General features: G+C 39.1%; 1 protein-coding gene across 2 annotated transcripts; it reads right to left on the reverse strand.

The window, feature by feature from the left end:
* Window positions 1-211: 211 nt before the first annotated feature.
* Window positions 212-15594, reverse strand: LOC104097403 (transcription initiation factor IIF subunit alpha). 2 transcript variants are annotated; one of them, XM_018771245.3, is made up of 11 exons: window positions 15476-15594; window positions 15180-15374; window positions 8348-8503; window positions 4035-4180; window positions 3556-3926; window positions 2958-3073; window positions 1927-2061; window positions 1518-1730; window positions 1010-1216; window positions 619-707; window positions 212-511 (listed from the first exon to the last, which is right to left on the reverse strand). In XM_018771245.3, the coding sequence occupies exons 2-11, from the start codon at window positions 15348-15350 to the stop codon at window positions 499-501; spliced, it is 1617 nt and encodes a 538-aa protein (XP_018626761.1). In that variant the 5' UTR covers window positions 15351-15374; window positions 15476-15594; the 3' UTR covers window positions 212-498. The 2 variants fall into 2 exon arrangements, with proteins under 2 accessions (XP_018626761.1, XP_009602254.1); XM_009603959.4 differs by lacking the exon at window positions 212-511 and having other exon boundaries at window positions 615-707.
* Window positions 15595-16728: the final 1134 nt, after the last annotated feature.

Genomic DNA, 16728 nt, shown 5'->3' on the forward strand with positions numbered 1-16728 from the left:
AGACTAACGGCTCGCCCACGAATTAGTTGCATTACACACTACTTTCAGATTAATATTAAAGATTTTGTTCCGTCCTCTAGACGTTTATATTATGTTCTCACTATTGCTTGTCAATTTGAATTGTTCTGTTTGGACATTTATTAAGCTTTCACTATTGCTTGCGAAATCGAATTGCGGTATGGAATTGCCTAACACTCAAATAGTTGAGACATTATCTACGTACAACAACCATTACTCGCAAAATATGATACATGAGATGCAATTTCTCTGAGGAACAAATCCATCTACGAGTTTATCCAACCCTTTGCACAGAATTATTGCCTATTTTTGGTCATTTGTCTATTACGAAGATCATTTGAGACTCTTACAAACAAAGTAAAGCTTGCTCACCGTACAAGGTTTTGAACGTCAAACGAGACAAAAAGTTCAGTTTCTTGTCCAACGCCTTAGATTCTTCCAATCTCCACCAATATGTAGCCAATGATATCTTGGTTCGTCCTATTGATTTGTCCTGTAAAATACAGAGAAGAAAAAAGAGAGTTACATAATACAACTTAAGACTGCAACGTCATAGAGTTGGCAACAAGAAAAAAACATGGACATAAAACGAACATTCACCTCTCTCGTAACACAACATAGCTCGTTCCAGTACCGGTCTTCTGTATCTTGGAGATCTTCCTCAATACATCAGCAAAAGCAGCCTTATCCTGCACCAATATAACTAATGCAGTCACGTAAGGGAGGGAGGAACCTACTATATCACAAGTAAAAGGAGTTCCGAAACTTGGCTGACATGCCGCTATGCTGAGGACATCTAGTTGTGCTTTACACTTTTGGGATGCTTATACACAAGATGAACTCAAATATGAAGAGGATCAGATGCATCAGCAACATAAACTTCTAGTTAGTAAATTTTTTATTTCACGGCTTCCCTGCAATTACAAGCCTAATCTATAGGTCAGTGAGTCACAATGGACAAATCTATCTCGACAAACCAGCCTTGTCATACCTCTTTACATTTTAAACGAGATTTAAATTGGCTGACAAGATCCTGTGTGGTCACTGGTTTTCTCTGCAATAAAACAGCTCTAATTTCTTCTTCAGTAACAGGACCTGTGGCAGGACTTGGAGCAGTTTTGGAAGAGGGTGATGCACCCTTTGGGAGAACACTGTTCTTTGCAGTAGCCGGAGTTTCATCTTTCCCAGGCTTGGCATCCTGCACGTTATGAAGGGAAGGAGATCAGCAATAATATAACAAGAGAACGGAAATAATTCCTCTTTAGAAAATCAGGAAGTTGGTTATGGACATGCTAGTCTTAACATCATAGTACTGATAAACAGTAACTGCAAAATCGATTTCGCGTTTTCTTCCTTCTCCTAGATTCTTTAGACTAGAAGGACCACAAGTGGTTTTCCAGGTGGCTGCGAAACTTGACATGCCTTGCCAGCATCATATTTCCATGCAAAGGACATATCACGCCAAAAGCAAATAAATATTATTGTTAGTAATTTCGTACCGTTTCTGTTTTCACTTTTTTCAAGGGAGCACCATTGGTTGGTTTTGAGTCATCACCGTTAGCTTTTCTTTTAGTCTTAGCTGGTTTTGAAGTTGGAGTTCCACGAGTGGGTCCAGAAGCAGATGGTTTCGAAGGACTGCTGGTGTCGATGGGTTCTTCTTTAGGAGCTTCCTTCGGCTTAGGAGCTAATACAGGTGAAATATCCTCTTCTGTCTGATGAAGACAGAACAAGAGAAGACAATTCAGACGGATTTTAAAACCATGGAATGGAAAAACATAATTACTCCTGTCAAAACTAACAAATGGAGAAAACCACCAACTTAGATCATTCCCAACCAGGATAAGGAAAATAGCGCATAAAAAGTAAAAGAGACCTTCACTTAGCAACCAATAATGAATCAAAACTTACATCATCGTCATCATCATCATCCTCAGCATCTGATTCATTCAATCCATTAGTTTTTCCAAGCAACTTTTTCAACTCTTTACCAGATTTACTCAAACCCCCTCCCTCTTCATCACCTTCATCCTCGTCCTCATCATCCTAACCACACGGAGAAGGGACAAGAGTTATATAAGAGCTTCACAGCCGCAGAGAAGAACGTTAAAACACAAAACAGAAAATAAAACCCAAGAGCACACTTATTCAATGAATGGTCCTACTAAATCCCCGTCCCAATTAGTGTAATTACTATTCACATATACGATACCATTTACAAATAGAAGTGGAGCTCCTTCTGACAACAAGATGATATTCCCCGCGAAGTTTATGAAACTAAGAACAAGTACACCGTTCCATTTTCAAGATCATTCTTAGTATTCAAAAAAGGAAAATTGTATCACAACAGATATGTAGGGGTAAGGTCTGCGTACGCACTACCCTCCCCAGACCCCACTGCTGTGCAAGGCTCCCTACATCCTATTGGCAACAAAACCACACTCAAGGCCAGAAAAAACATTATAGACTAATTTTTTACTGTATGATCTGGATGATCAGGAAGCCAATTCTCAACTCTCTTGCTTTGCCGATATCTGATTCCCTTGATGAAGGTAGTTAACTTGAATGTCACGTCATAAAAACCGACAAGAAAAAAGTTACATTGCACATTGGAGCACCAGGAAAAACTCCTATAATATTTTCTAATTTTCCTAATTCTTCAAGTAAAGCCCTTTCGTAAGATGTTAAAGTTCTTTAATAAGGTGAAAAGTTTTGTAATCTGAGGGAGTCCAGTCCCAGTAGCCAGAAAAGAGTCTAAACAACCAAACTCACTTTACTGGCAGAGCGAACAAAAATACAACAAACATATGCCACTGGCTTTTTGTATAAGATAGTTATCCAATAACTTCCATACCCCACATACACATTACATAGTCCTGCAGGGTGCAGCATGATGTAAATTTATTTACTATCAGAATTTGCAAATCCCACACATAACCAACCTGCTTAATCTCTGGAGGAGCAGGAATTTCAGGAGCCAAATCCTCCCTCTCCTCAGGATCATTCCCAACAGCTTCATCATCATCCGTAAAAATCTCTTCATGCTCCCAATCATCCCCTGAAAGAAATGAGAGGCCTTCAGTAGAAACAAAAGAAAACTGAAAACAAAAGCTGATCAAATGGTGAAGAAAAAACCTAATGCACAAGCTAATCTGTGCCCCCAGCATCAGGGAAAAAGAAATACAGAACCAGGATGAACGAAGTCCCACTCTAGAGTGAAACAATAATAACAGTCATTATTCTGTTAGAAGTCATTTCCTATTCTCAAAACTAGGAAAGGATAAGAGATAACTGCAGTAATTCGTGGACGCTTAATTTACAAGAAAAAGAAGCAAACAGTTTAAAATAATGATATCAAAGAGAAAAATACCAGGAGAGCCCTATCATGCTAGCTGAGAGCTAGACTGAGGAATGATATTGGGCTTTCCAACATAACCATTAAGAATGAAAATGCAGATCATAGATCACTTAATAGTTAAATTAATGGGCAGCAATCTCGAATGTGCAATGCAAGGCATTCTAGGAACAAGAAAGACTGACCTTTTTCAATATCATCATCATCCAGGTCAAGATCACCCCCTCTAGGACCCTCTTCATCATCATCAGCGCCTCTTTTGTTGAGTCCCAACCTGCTTTTCCTAGCAGCCTCCTCTTCCTCATCTTCATCCCCATGGTCCGAACCGTTGCCTTCCTCCTCATCACCAGAAGTTTTCTTACGCCCCCTTGTCCCACCAGATCCACTTTCCTTGTCATCAAATCTTTCTACTTCACCGAAGGCAGCAGGTCCATTATTTGCTGCTTTCATCATCCATCTCTGGTACCCATCTGCAGTTTTCCTTCTATTTTTCATTTTCTCCTCTGCTTCCTCCAGAGTAAGTTGCTTATATTGGGCAACTTTGTTGAAGTTGTACCTAATGATTTCAACAAAAAGTGAATAGATGCAGATCCAAAATCTAATCGAAGTTGCAGAATACTTTTGATGTCAATGCTACAGAAACAACAAAAACTAAGATGCATACCAAGAACCAGCTGGAATAGCAACCAACTCTTCACCCTGCATCATCAATAGATAATATTGCGCTGACTGTGCTCCCTCAAGCTGACCATGGAACTGAAATTGACCGGTTTCATCCTCTAATAGCCATGGTTTATTCTTGTACTTTTCCTGCAATTCATAGAAAACAAAGGTCGTAAATGAACATATAAGCATTCAATAGGAGAAAAAAAAGCCCCGCCACCAAAGATCATAATTTGACAAGAATAGAACAGGCACCAATAGTAGCATATCTATGATCCAAGACATGGAGCATGTGGTCTCTATTAGTTATTACATTGTTCACAGAGAAAGATGCCTTTTGATAAATATAATTAGAACCTTCTATCTAATTATATTTCTCACGCTTCTGCATAAGAGGCTCAATGGAATAGGGCGAAGTACTCATTCAGAATCAAGCAGGAGGTGGGAGCTTAGTCAAAATGAAGAGGTGAACCACCAACTGTGCCAAGAACGTGGAGAATAACACCAAGTGAATCAATCAACATCCAAATGATCAATAATGTCAATGTTTCAAAGAAAACCAACCATCTAGCTCCAGGGATTTGATTCAATAGTAAAGATAGTACAGCACAAAACGTATATAGGCAAATGCCGAGAGTTCGAATTCTAACTGGTGAACTGAGTCTGTCATTTGAGTGGAGAAGGGTAGAGGGTGGGTTGATTATCCATCAAGTTTTGGAGGATTCTCGGTGATTAAAAAAAGAAACCAAACATCTATGGCTTTAAAGAAGAAATTGAGTCAAACGAGACACCAACTCGAAAATCAAGGAGAAGTCCACTCTTGCAAGTCGCAAATCAATGGTAAGAATTCAATGCAACTAACAGATGAGTCAAATTCACCTACGCCGAGCCTAAACTACACCTACGCCGAGCCTAAAAATTTGATCCTACGAAGTCCTTATGAGTCAAATTCGTTATTCTTCTTCGGACTCCATCGTCTTGGACTCTACTCCTTATCGCTTACTTCTTCTTAGTAGCCCACTAGTATTCTTCTACAAATATTTTTAACTGTTTTCCTTTTTGTAGTTTACAAATGGTTAATATGCTTATGGTACTCCATATAAACTAAAGACAGCAAGGAACCAAACTTCGTATTCTATAAAATCTGCTTATGGTATTCCATAAAATGGACTCCACTCCTCACCACCTACTTCTTCTTGGTAGCCTATTCCTTCTTGGACAACAGTATGCACCTACTTCTTCGGCAAGAGTAGGCTTTGTACAATAGTCGCCTTTTTTTTTTGGACAACAATATGCTTCGTTTAGTTATTCTTCTCCAGTTTGTATGTGATTCAGATTTATTGCATGCATTGTTTTGGAGAGCGAGAAGCGGAAAAAAGCGAGGAGGCCTCGCTTCACCGAAGCGAGAAGAGAAGCGCGAAGCGCGCTCTTTTTTCATGTGAAGCGCAATTTAACACATAAATAAAAAAAATTAAATAGGCATAGATAAATGACCAAGAACTCAATAAAAATAACATATTAAGCAAATGTTTCAATTCTTAAATCAAGAAATAAATAATAGATTTGGAAAAAACAGCAGAAATTTGGAAAAAACAGAGCACAAGCATAAATAAGAAAACAGGGCTGAACAGAAAAATAAGTTCTGAAAAAAAATAGAAAAGAAGAGAACAGAGGAGAGGAGTCGAACCAGTGAACAGTGAAGAACAGAAAATAAAAAAAAAACGAGCACACAGAGAAAAACAGAGCATAAATTAGGGTAGAACAGAGCAATAAAAACTGAAAAGAAATAGAAAGAAGAAGAGAAAAAGGAGTCAAAAAAAATCAGAAGAGGAAGAGAAGACAAGAAAGAACTGAAGAAGAAGAAGAGAAACTTACTCGAACAGTGTAGTCGTCGCTTGCAGCAGAGAAGCAGATGTCTGGAAGTATTGTGCGTAAGTGTATTTGCAATTTTTGTTTTTAAAAAAACCTAGCAGATGGCTGGACCTCGCTTAAGCGAGCTTTTCTGCGCTTTTTTCATCGCCTCGCTTCTCGCTTTTTAGGGTAAAGCGTGCGCTTATTCATGTGAGACGCGCTTTAGGGCAGAAAAGCGCAGGTCAGTCGAACAGTGTAGTCGTCGCTTGCATCAGAGAAGCAGATGTCTGGAAGTATTGTGCGTAGGTGTATTTGCAAGTTGTTTTTTAAAAAACCCTAGCAGATGGCTGGACCTCGCTTAAGCGAGCTTTTCTGCGCTTTTTTCATCGCCTCACTTCTTAGGGTAAAGCGTGCGCTTATTCATGTGAGTCGCGCTTTAGGGCAGAAAAGCGCAGGTCAGTCGAACAGTGTAGTCGTCGCTTGCATCAGAGAAGCAGATGTCTAGAAGTATTGTGCGTAGGTGTATTTGCAAGTTGTTTTTTAAAAAACCCTAGCAGATGGCTGGACCTCGCTTAAGCGAGCTTTTCTGCGCTTTTTTCATCGCCTCGCTTCTCGCTTTTTAGGGTAAAGCGTGCGCTTATTCATGTGAGTCATGCTTTAGGGCAGAAAAGCGCAGGTCAATCGCCTCGCCTCGCTTCTGCGCTTTAAGCGAGAAGCGTGCGCTTTTAATAACTTGCATGAATCCATATAGAAAGAATAAACCAGTTATTCCTATAAAAAACGCCATTGTTCCACATTATCCATTATTCGTATTGCTATAGAAAGAAGCAAAGTTCTCCAAAGGTATTATTAATTCTTTTTATTGTTCCTGTTTTTTGCAATTCAGTAATGCTTTGATTTAAGGTCATGTATATGAATTAGAGAGAAATAACGTGGTTTAGAAATTCTATAAAAAGTACAAGTAAAACAATGACATCTTAACTTTTATTGTAATTATTTTTGTGTCGTACTTCTTTTTTATTTTTGTCATAGTTTTTAGTTTTGGATATCAAAGTCTGATACATTGAAGTAGTCTTTAAGTTTAAATTTTATATATTAAGAGATCAATGGTTTGTGCAATTTCAAAGTATTATGTTAGTGTAATCATATTGATTTTCAGCATCTAAAAGATTTGTCTCATATTTTCCATGTCAACCGTTTTACAGTCGCTTACTGCTAATGCTTTGGTCCGATTGAAATTCTATTAATCTAATTGTGGGATATTAAGTCATTTTCTTGACAATATCTAATAAGTTATCTTCTTTGTCAATACATTATTTGCTATATTGAGCATTCTGATATCTTGTAGATAATATACAGATTATTCAACCAAATTAGATATTGATAAGGACCGCATGTTATAGATAATATTTGAAGTCAATACAACTAATAATTAATTCTCTTTTTGAATTAGTAATGGAATGCGATACTATACTAATTCAAATTGGACAATAACACGAAACAATAGAATCCCACATGTTTTTAAAGTTTCAAAACCATACCGATCGCATGTGGACAAGAACACTATGAGGCATAGTATTTAATGGATTCAAGGTATGAAACGTAGTTTTTAGGGATTACACTATTTTGGGAAATGAAAACTAAAGTACCCGTAGTGCAAGAAAATAGTTCGAGCTGACTACAAAAATATTCTCTTTTACCATTTTCTATTTACATAAAAAAAAATTCAAATCTTATGAAAAATATTTTCACAAAGGAATCAAACACACAAATCTACCCAAAAAATAAAATTGGCATGCGAAACCAAAATTGAAACTTTTGAGCATATTTTTTGGTCTTTTCTTTGTTTTGAATGACGCAAATATATCAAGTGTCAATTCTACTTAAAGTTAGAAAATCCATCACTTAATCATCTAGTTTGGACTTAAGAAAGATTACTAACATATGTTGTAACACTATTTTCCCTGATTACGTGTTCGTAATACTTTCGGATTTAAAAGACAACTAATTTTACTTTGAATATAAGATCGCATTTGCTTTGTAACTGAAGTTGTATTATACACATTATCCAAAAAAACATACGCCAAAAACATTATCGTCAAAGAAATATTAGGCAAGATATGATCACAATCTATCCACTCTACAGATACATATAATATATAACCAACATAAAAAAATTGATCAAACTTTGCAGGTTCATACGACTGCCAATCATTTTGAATTAAATATTATGTTAGTGTAATGATTCTAATTTTCAACATTTAAAAGGTTATTGCATTATTTCTATGCCAGTTGCTTTCTACATGATTATTTCTTCTTATACACTTCTACATTTTGTTTTAATTTATTGTTCTTTCGTTATATACTTGAAAATCTACGTGCAACACACGTACATAAAAACTAGTATATATATGCGCACATGCAGCTGATGCAACGAGGATGGTACTATTAAATATTTCATACCCGCAAAGTATCCGTAACTTGACGTCCTTGCAAACCTTCTTTTTGTAAAGTCCATTTACTCTCATTCTTCTTTTTTGAAAAGTTCGGTAAGCCTGAAGCAAATCGAGCAATGAAATAATTCTTGTCATTGCTGGAGCAAGCCCGAACATTATACTCCTGCACATAAACATGATTTCAATAACCAGTTTTACACCCAATTTTGCACCATGGGTAAAGTAAAAAATGCATCACATACAAATTCTTTCATGAATTGACACAAATTGAATGCTTTCGACAAGAAAATTTCAGTCCGCAATAGCTACCAAAAGTGTGGTCTGACCAAGCATCTAACTGATATCATTAGCACGATTAAGATGTTCACTTAAATATTTTGGACAAAATAGAGCAAATCAACCAATTCAGCATCAGAAAGATAAAAACTTATATTCAGCAGGCTGCAGCAAGCACATCCTAACTTAAGGTTGTTTAACACACTTCACCTCTTTCATCTGCTAAACGCATAAGCCTTCATACAGTTAATATCAGTGCAATTATTTCATGATCTGGTTCCTCGACATATAGCACCTACTTGTGTAGAAGATTGGGCGTCTTTTGTAGAGAATCGTGATCTGATGTAAATTCTCTACTTTTTGGTATACTTCTTGTATACGGGAGTTTTTTTTCTCCCTTTTGATTAATACAACTTACCTTATCAAAAAACTAATTGCACTCATGCAATTAAACCTGAATTTCATCAATAATTTCAAGCAATAAGCCAGAACAATTCTTAGTGAATATATGAACTGTTACACAAAAATTACAGAAAATCATAGCCGATCAGACAAAACACCTACCTTGTCCAAAATGAAAGAATCAGAAATAGACCCCTTCATTCAACTTTCCAACACATCAATTGAGAAACTAGTGCCATATAATAACAGAAAGAGCTTAAATCCGCTATTTTTGTTCAGAACTCCTGAACATAAGGCACAAAAAGGGGTGCAATTGGTCCAGCTTTTACTTAACCAAAAACATTCTGCAGGGTGAGCATAGAATATTTTGGAGAAGTAGAAAGGTGTTATATTTGCTTCTCAAACACATGCTACAGATCAATACATGTACCTTAATGAAGCAAGCCTTAGCCTCACTAGGCTATACGATAGTGCCTATGTTCATCATTTTTCTCTTATCCTATACTTGTTCAGGTCTCAGATAATCTTAACAAAAGTAAGAAGGAACTAGTTCACGACTTCACACATTAAATAAATATAAGCTCAAGACAAAATTGTTGATATTGGCAGGGCAAATAGTTATGTTTAGAAAATGAGAACATAATCAGGAAAACAAGGATAAAAAATATAACCAAAAGGTTAGAGAAGCAATGGATGAATATAAAAAAGTAGTGAAGAAAGTATAGGGTGGCAAAAGCTCTTGATCTTGGGGGAAGAAAGGAGCAAAGGATAATGTTCTTGGGTTAAATGAAGATAACAGGGGAGGATAGTATACTGATGTAACCTACTGTTAGGACCTGATTCTTTGTCATCGGACGTGGCGCGGCTGTGGCAAGGATTGTGGCATGATGGCCTTGCCATGGGCCTATGCGGGAGCGGAACGATCATGCGGGACAATGGACGAGAAACATTGTCAGGGGAACAAGTATTGGCCAAAGTCTTGGGACAGGCAAGACAAGTTTGGCAAAGGCTTGTCGAGGCAGTGCGGACAAGTTTGGGCGGCATGAAGCGGCATGCGCGCCAAAGACAAAGGTACGGGCAGTTCGGATTGTGGGAGCGCCAAGTACAAGCTAAGCTAAATTGCGGAAGCGCGGAATGATGGCAAAGGGTTTCAATAGCCAAGGCAAAGCTATGTGAGACAAAATACAAGCAATGGTATGGGTGAAACAAGTATTGACAAATACAAGGCAAGAATGCGGCTAAGGCAATGTGCGGGCGGTAAAGAGTGTCGGGCGTGTGCGGCAAAGTCATGGGCAGCAGGTTGCGGACAAAGACATTGGCGCGGAGCAATGTCAAAATCAACCAAGGCTTGGGCGAAATGCCATCCTTGGGCGTGCAATAGCTGACCAACAAAAGGGGCACATGCAGTGCACATGCCAAAGCAGTGGGCCGTTGTAGTTTTGTAATGACTTGTATCTATGTCTGTTTAATGCTTGTATGTAATGTCATTTCGTGTGGGAAAAATAGCCTAAGTAGTTGGGGATGTCAACTACAATGTTAGGACAGAATTAGCAAAGCTGTGTACAAGGCAGGTTTCAGTGGAAGGTGGGACCAGTACTCCACCAAAGAGCTGAGTGCTCCAGAAAACAGGGCCAAGTGCTCCACAATGCATGCTGATGAAGGCCATTTCGTGGATAATGCCCCATTAAGTGGTCAAGGTGCTGATTTAGTGCTTGGAGTGGAACAAGCACTAGAATGAATTGTCCCTTTATAATATTGTCCCTTCAGATCTGCCAGTGGCAGCACCTATATTTATAAATAGGTGGGAATTTCGTGAGGAATTGAGAAGAGTGAAGAAGAGGGTCTTCAAAAGAAGAAGAGTGTCTTCGAAAGGGAGTTCTGTTGTGAGACTTCCAAGTGGGAAACAAGAGAGAAACGTGAGGGTTTCTAAGTGTTTCAAACGGGGGCTAAGTCTAGGCTTTCGGGCAGGTCTTAGTGTGACAAGATCGACTTGTGATCTTGGCTGGTCGAAGTGGGCTATGAACGACTTGTGTTCATAGCAAAGTGAAGGGTCCTTTGTATATTTTCATATTAATACAAAGGTTGGGATTTTCCCGTACTTGATTGTGTTCTCTTTATGTTGCTGCCGAATTTTGTTTAAGGCCGAACTTGTTGAAAAGTTGGCTAAGTATTGGAAAAGGCTGAGTAACTTGAGTGTCAAGTTGCTGCCGCGCGGTGTCAAGTTGGGCGCGAAAAAATTGGCCCAAAACGGCCCCGTGACAACTGGTATCAGAGCTGCCCTGATAAAGTAATATCAGAGTAGAGCAAAGTTCGTAGCGGTGGTAAGACGATCAGTAGCAGAGTTTGTGTTGCTGTTTGAGAACATGGCTGGTGGCACAAATGCGGAACTGCGCCAAAGAGTGGAACAGTTGGAAGCACTCGTTGGGCAGGCTCTTGAAATGGGTTCCGATTCTTCTGTTCTTGCGAGAATGGCCCGCCTAGAGGCAGATTATGCAGCGAGGTATGAGACTACGCTGGCAGAAATGGCCTTGGTACGTAAGGATGAGGAAGAACTGCGCGAGGAGGTGGTTCAACTTCGAAGGGCATTACAAAATAATGCCCCTAGAAACAATGATCGCACCAAAGTGAGGATCCCGGAGCCAAAGGCTTATGGCGGTGCAAGAAGTGCCAAAGAACTGGAAAATTTCTTGTGGGATATGGAGCAGTATTTCCTGGCTGCTCGTGTGCCGAATGATGAAAAAGTGACCATCACACCGATGTATTTGACGGATGATGCAAAGGTATGGTGGCGTACACGAGTAGTAGAAGCGGAAAGTGCTGGATTGCCCAAGATTGAAACTTGGGAGACGTTGAAGAAGGAATTAAAATCCCAATTCCTTCCAACCAACTCGTCGTGGGTGGCGAGAGACGGACTGCGCCACTTGAAACAAAGTGGTACGGTAAGGGAGTATGTCAAGGAATTTTCATCCTTGATGCTCAATGTAAGTAACATGGCAGAGGAAGACAAGCTGCATTACTTCATGAGCGGGTTGAAGGGCTGGGCGCAATTAGAGTTGAGAAGGCAGAATGTTCAAAGCCTCTCTACTGCTATTGCAGCGGCAGATGCGTTGGCGGACCTCAATATAGGTCATGACCCTTCTGAATCTTCGCATTCAAAGTCCGACGGGAGAAAGGACAAGGGAAAGGAATGGAAGAAAATTGGGAAAGGCCAAGCTGTCGAAGACGTGGGTCTTGCCAAGAATGGAAGGCAGACGGAGACTTCCAAAGGCAAGGACAGAGGCGGCAAATTCAGTGGCTGCTTCACTTGTGGGGGACCGCACTTGAAGAGGGACTGTCCGGTGCAGGCTAGGGTGAATGTTATGCTGGCTGCGGAGAGACAGGAACAAGTGGCGGAAGCAAATGCCATTGTGGCAAATGTGAATGCACCTACAGGGGAGTTGTTTGTGAACAACCCCTTGGGGTTGATTCGTTAAGTCGGCTCGACGAGGACGTCGATTTCAAAGGGTGCGGGTGGTTTGTTAGGACCTGATTCTTTGTCATCGGACGTGGCGCGGCTGTGGCAAGGATTGTGGCATGATGGCCTTGCCATGGGCCTATGCGGGAGCGGAACGATCATGCGGGACAATGGACGAGAAACATTGTCAGGGGAACAAGTATTGGCCAAAGTCTTGGGACAGGCAAGACAAGTTTGGCAAAGGCTTGTCGAGGCAGTGCGGACAAGTTTGGGCGGCATGAAGCGGCATGCGCGCCAAAGACAAAGGTACGGGCAGTTCGGATTGTGGGAGCGCCAAGTACAAGCTAAGCTAAATTGCGGAAGCGCGGAATGATGGCAAAGGGTTTCAATAGCCAAGGCAAAGCTATGTGAGACAAAATACAAGCAATGGCATGGGTGAAACAAGTATTGACAAATACAAGGCAAGAATGCGGCTAAGGCAATGTGCGGGCGGCAAAGAGTGTCGGGCGTGTGCGGCAAAGTCATGGGCAGCAGGTTGCGGACAAAGACATTGGCGCGGAGCAATGTCAAAATCAACCAAGGCTTGGGCGAAATGCCATCCTTGGGCGTGCAATAGCTGACCAACAAAAGGGGCACATGCAGTGCACATGCCAAAGCAGTGGGCCGTTGTAGTTTTGTAATGACTTGTATCTATGTCTGTTTAATGCTTGTATGTAATGTCATTTCGTGTGGGAAAAATAGCCTAAGTAGTTGGGGATGTCAACTACAATGTTAGGACAGAATTAGCAAAGCTGTGTACAAGGCAGGTTTCAGTGGAAGGTGGGACCAGTACTCCACCAAAGAGCTGAGTGCTCCAGAAAACAGGGCCAAGTGCTCCACAATGCATGCTGATGAAGGCCATTTCGTGGATAATGCCCCATTAAGTGGTCAAGGTGCTGATTTAGTGCTTGGAGTGGAACAAGCACTAGAATGAATTGTCCCTTTATAATATTGTCCCTTCAGATCTGCCAGTGGCAGCACCTATATTTATAAATAGGTGGGAATTTCGTGAGGAATTGAGAAGAGTGAAGAAGAGGGTCTTCAAAAGAAGAAGAGTGTCTTCGAAAGGGAGTTCTGTTGTGAGACTTCCAAGTGGGAAACAAGAGAGAAACGTGAGGGTTTCTAAGTGTTTCAAACGGGGGCTAAGTCTAGGCTTTCGGGCAGGTCTTAGTGTGACAAGATCGACTTGTGATCTTGGCTGGTCGAAGTGGGCTATGAACGACTTGTGTTCATAGCAAAGTGAAGGGTCCTTTGTATATTTTCATATTAATACAAAGGTTGGGATTTTCCCGTACTTGATTGTGTTCTCTTTATGTTGCTGCCGAATTTTGTTTAAGGCCGAACTTGTTGAAAAGTTGGCTAAGTATTGGAAAAGGCTGAGTAACTTGAGTGTCAAGTTGCTGCCGCGCGGTGTCAAGTTGGGCGCGAAAAAAATTGGCCCAAAACGGCCCCGTGACACCTACCTATGTGTGTCAAACATCTTCTATCAACCATCGCTTACTTCATTGTCTTTAGGAAAACAAAACATGAATCTGTCTGTATTCAACAACAGATGAAGCTTTATTTTTATCAAATGAGCCCCATGGAATAAAAAAGTGAGTCAATCTATTTGGATTAAAGATCACCTTTGATAATCAACTCTCTAAATATTTACACGTAACTCCGTCAAGTGACAAAGTAATCCAATGTTCTCAGAGAAGGCCTAAAAGTTGGTTGCGACTGCCATACAATTTTATTTATAATTTAGAAGCAAAAGGCAAATCAAATTCGGTGACTATATCCACGAAGTTCTGAATCTCTCAACTACGTCAATGAAACCACTAGCATCTACTTGCTGTAATTGCACTCTTAAATCAGCACCATCAAACTCACAATGATATCTTTGCAGAAGCAAAACCTAGCCTATGTCCACCTAGCCAATTGCCTCGAACAGAACAAAGGACTTCAGAGCTCAGGAAGAGACCAAATTCTCCACAAAAATTTGGCGAAAACTCAAAGAAACTACTAGCATCTATCAACAATGCCTCCCAAACTATTTGGATCAATAATATGAATACTCACCAGAAACCTACCTGCACCATGCCTTTGCTCCAAACATATAGACTATAACTCTGTGAGGAGAACTAACCACTATTGAGACATTAAGCAACCATACCTAAGTACTAAAATTTTATGTAATAGATCCAAGCAAAGACCAAAACATTAGGTGATTCTTCCCATCTTCCTAATCCTAGGTGGGGTGAGTTAATTGGTACTGTTTAATCCGGTGGGAAGTAGCAGGTACCCAGTGGCATAGTCGAGTTACCCGCAAATTATGTAATAGACACACGTCATGCAGTTATTTATTTGGAGCAAAGACCGGTGTAACTCTTCCTAAATCCTTGATACACTCCTCTCTATACAGGATCATTCCATTCCAATACTTGTAAGTAGTTACACACAAAAGCACCCAGGGCTATGGTCCAGTGGTAAGAGCACAATGCATAATGCGTGTGCTAGGTGCACATCACGAGTTCGAGCCTACCACAGAAAAAAGCCTAGTATTAAGTTTCGAAATGTTGAGCTACTGGCTCGTAGAAATATCTCGAATATCAAAACAAAGTAATTACACGTATAGAAATTCACCCAAATTCTAGTACTCATGACAAGTTCAATAGAGGAAACATACTCGAATCAGTCGCGTGATCGGAGTGCCACACTCGTAGCATTTATCACGAGTCTCAGCCATGTTTTTACCACAAGACATGCAAAGAGTCAAGTGCTTGCAGGTGCTTCCGTACAACTCCGACGTGGAGCCGCACCTGCTACACGACGGTTTCAGTACCAAATCTATCGACATTATAGCGCCTTAATTCTCTTCTCCCTGCAATCAAAAACAAAAATCAAAGTCATTCAGTTCATCAGAATTAGGGTTCCGTTTAAGCGATTCAATTTTGGGAAATTGACTAGGTAATCAAAATTCACCGTTAATCTTATTGTATTGATTCAGTATTTGCAGTTTTTGAATTTGTTCTTTTGAGTTATGGATTCTGTCGTTAAGGAATTTTTTTAGATCGACAGCACCGAAGCGGGCACGAAATGGGATTTATCGACGAGTAAGGCGGGTATTTATAGATTGAACCACGCGTAATTTCTGGTTCTGTTTTGATAACCACCTCAAAGTTTAGGAAATTGCAGTTTAGACCCGTTGGATTTTCTTTTGTGAACTTTGAATTTCTCAATTATGATCACATTAATGCAGCAACTGTAAAATGGAAAGAGTTCATGTCTTTTCTTTTAATAATAAAAATATTTACATAATTAAAACTTTCAAACTTTAACTATGTATAAATAAAGTAAGTTATAAGTAAAAGAGATTTTATTGCAACAAGAGCTATTGGTTTTTATGAAAGACAAACCCTCACGTGTTGGTTGGCTATTTAATATTTCATTTGGTCCACTTTTAACCGATCTTTTTTGTTATTTTCACATATATTAAGGAATTTATTTTTTAACATTAATTAATAATAAAATTGGCCATATTAACCTTAATTTGCCCATTAGAATTATAACAAATACTCATATGTTATTTACTCTAAGGGCAACTTTGGAAAAAAGAAGTTATTTCCTTCTTGGTATTTAAAAAAATCAAATATTAAGGATAAAAAAAAGACCAAAAAATTAATTAAAATGAACCGAATTAACTATAAGTTAATTTCAAGTGTTAGAATCATAATGGAATTACAAGGAAATGGATGTTCAGTGTATAATATTTTGATTTAGGTGATCTATATAACATTGTGCATTATGAAATAGACCTCATCTTGTGTACTTTAAATGTTTAGCAAATTACGGTATATAGCTATATATTGTATACGGTCCAATTGTAAATACATTACTTATAATTTAAAAATGAAAATATATATTATATGAATCTTCAAGCTAGTTAATATCCTTAACACAATGCCTAAAAGAATAATTTAACGGGTTTGGATTCGCTCCAATTACGAATGCTCAAGTAATATTCAATATATGTCTTGATTGAAGCTATTATGAAATTTAAAGAGATTAGTGGAATTTTAATTAAAAACATTATTAACTACAATATTATTTGTTTGCGATTTGCCATTGTAGAAGGATATTAAGAACTTGCTTTAGAACTAAGAGGATGCGTTTGTAACTAAGCCAGTGTATAGAGGTAATTTATGTAATTTTAAACTTAGTCCTAGTTAAATAAA

Source organism: Nicotiana tomentosiformis, chromosome 5 (genome assembly GCF_000390325.3).
Source record: "Nicotiana tomentosiformis chromosome 5, ASM39032v3, whole genome shotgun sequence".
NCBI lineage: Eukaryota > Viridiplantae > Streptophyta > Magnoliopsida > Solanales > Solanaceae > Nicotiana > Nicotiana tomentosiformis.

Excerpts from the sequence above, each read along its gene's own strand:
- LOC104097403 (XM_018771245.3), bottom strand. The coding sequence starts at position 15,350 with ATGTCGATAGATTTGGTACTGAAACCGTCGTGTAGCAGGTGCGGCTCC. Across the intron at positions 3,074-3,555 it reads TGATGATGATATTGAAAAAG|GGGATGATTGGGAGCATGAA; the intron begins GTCAGTCTTTCT and ends CATTTCTTTCAG. Across the intron at positions 1,217-1,517 it reads AAAAAGTGAAAACAGAAACG|GATGCCAAGCCTGGGAAAGA; the intron begins GTACGAAATTAC and ends CATAACGTGCAG.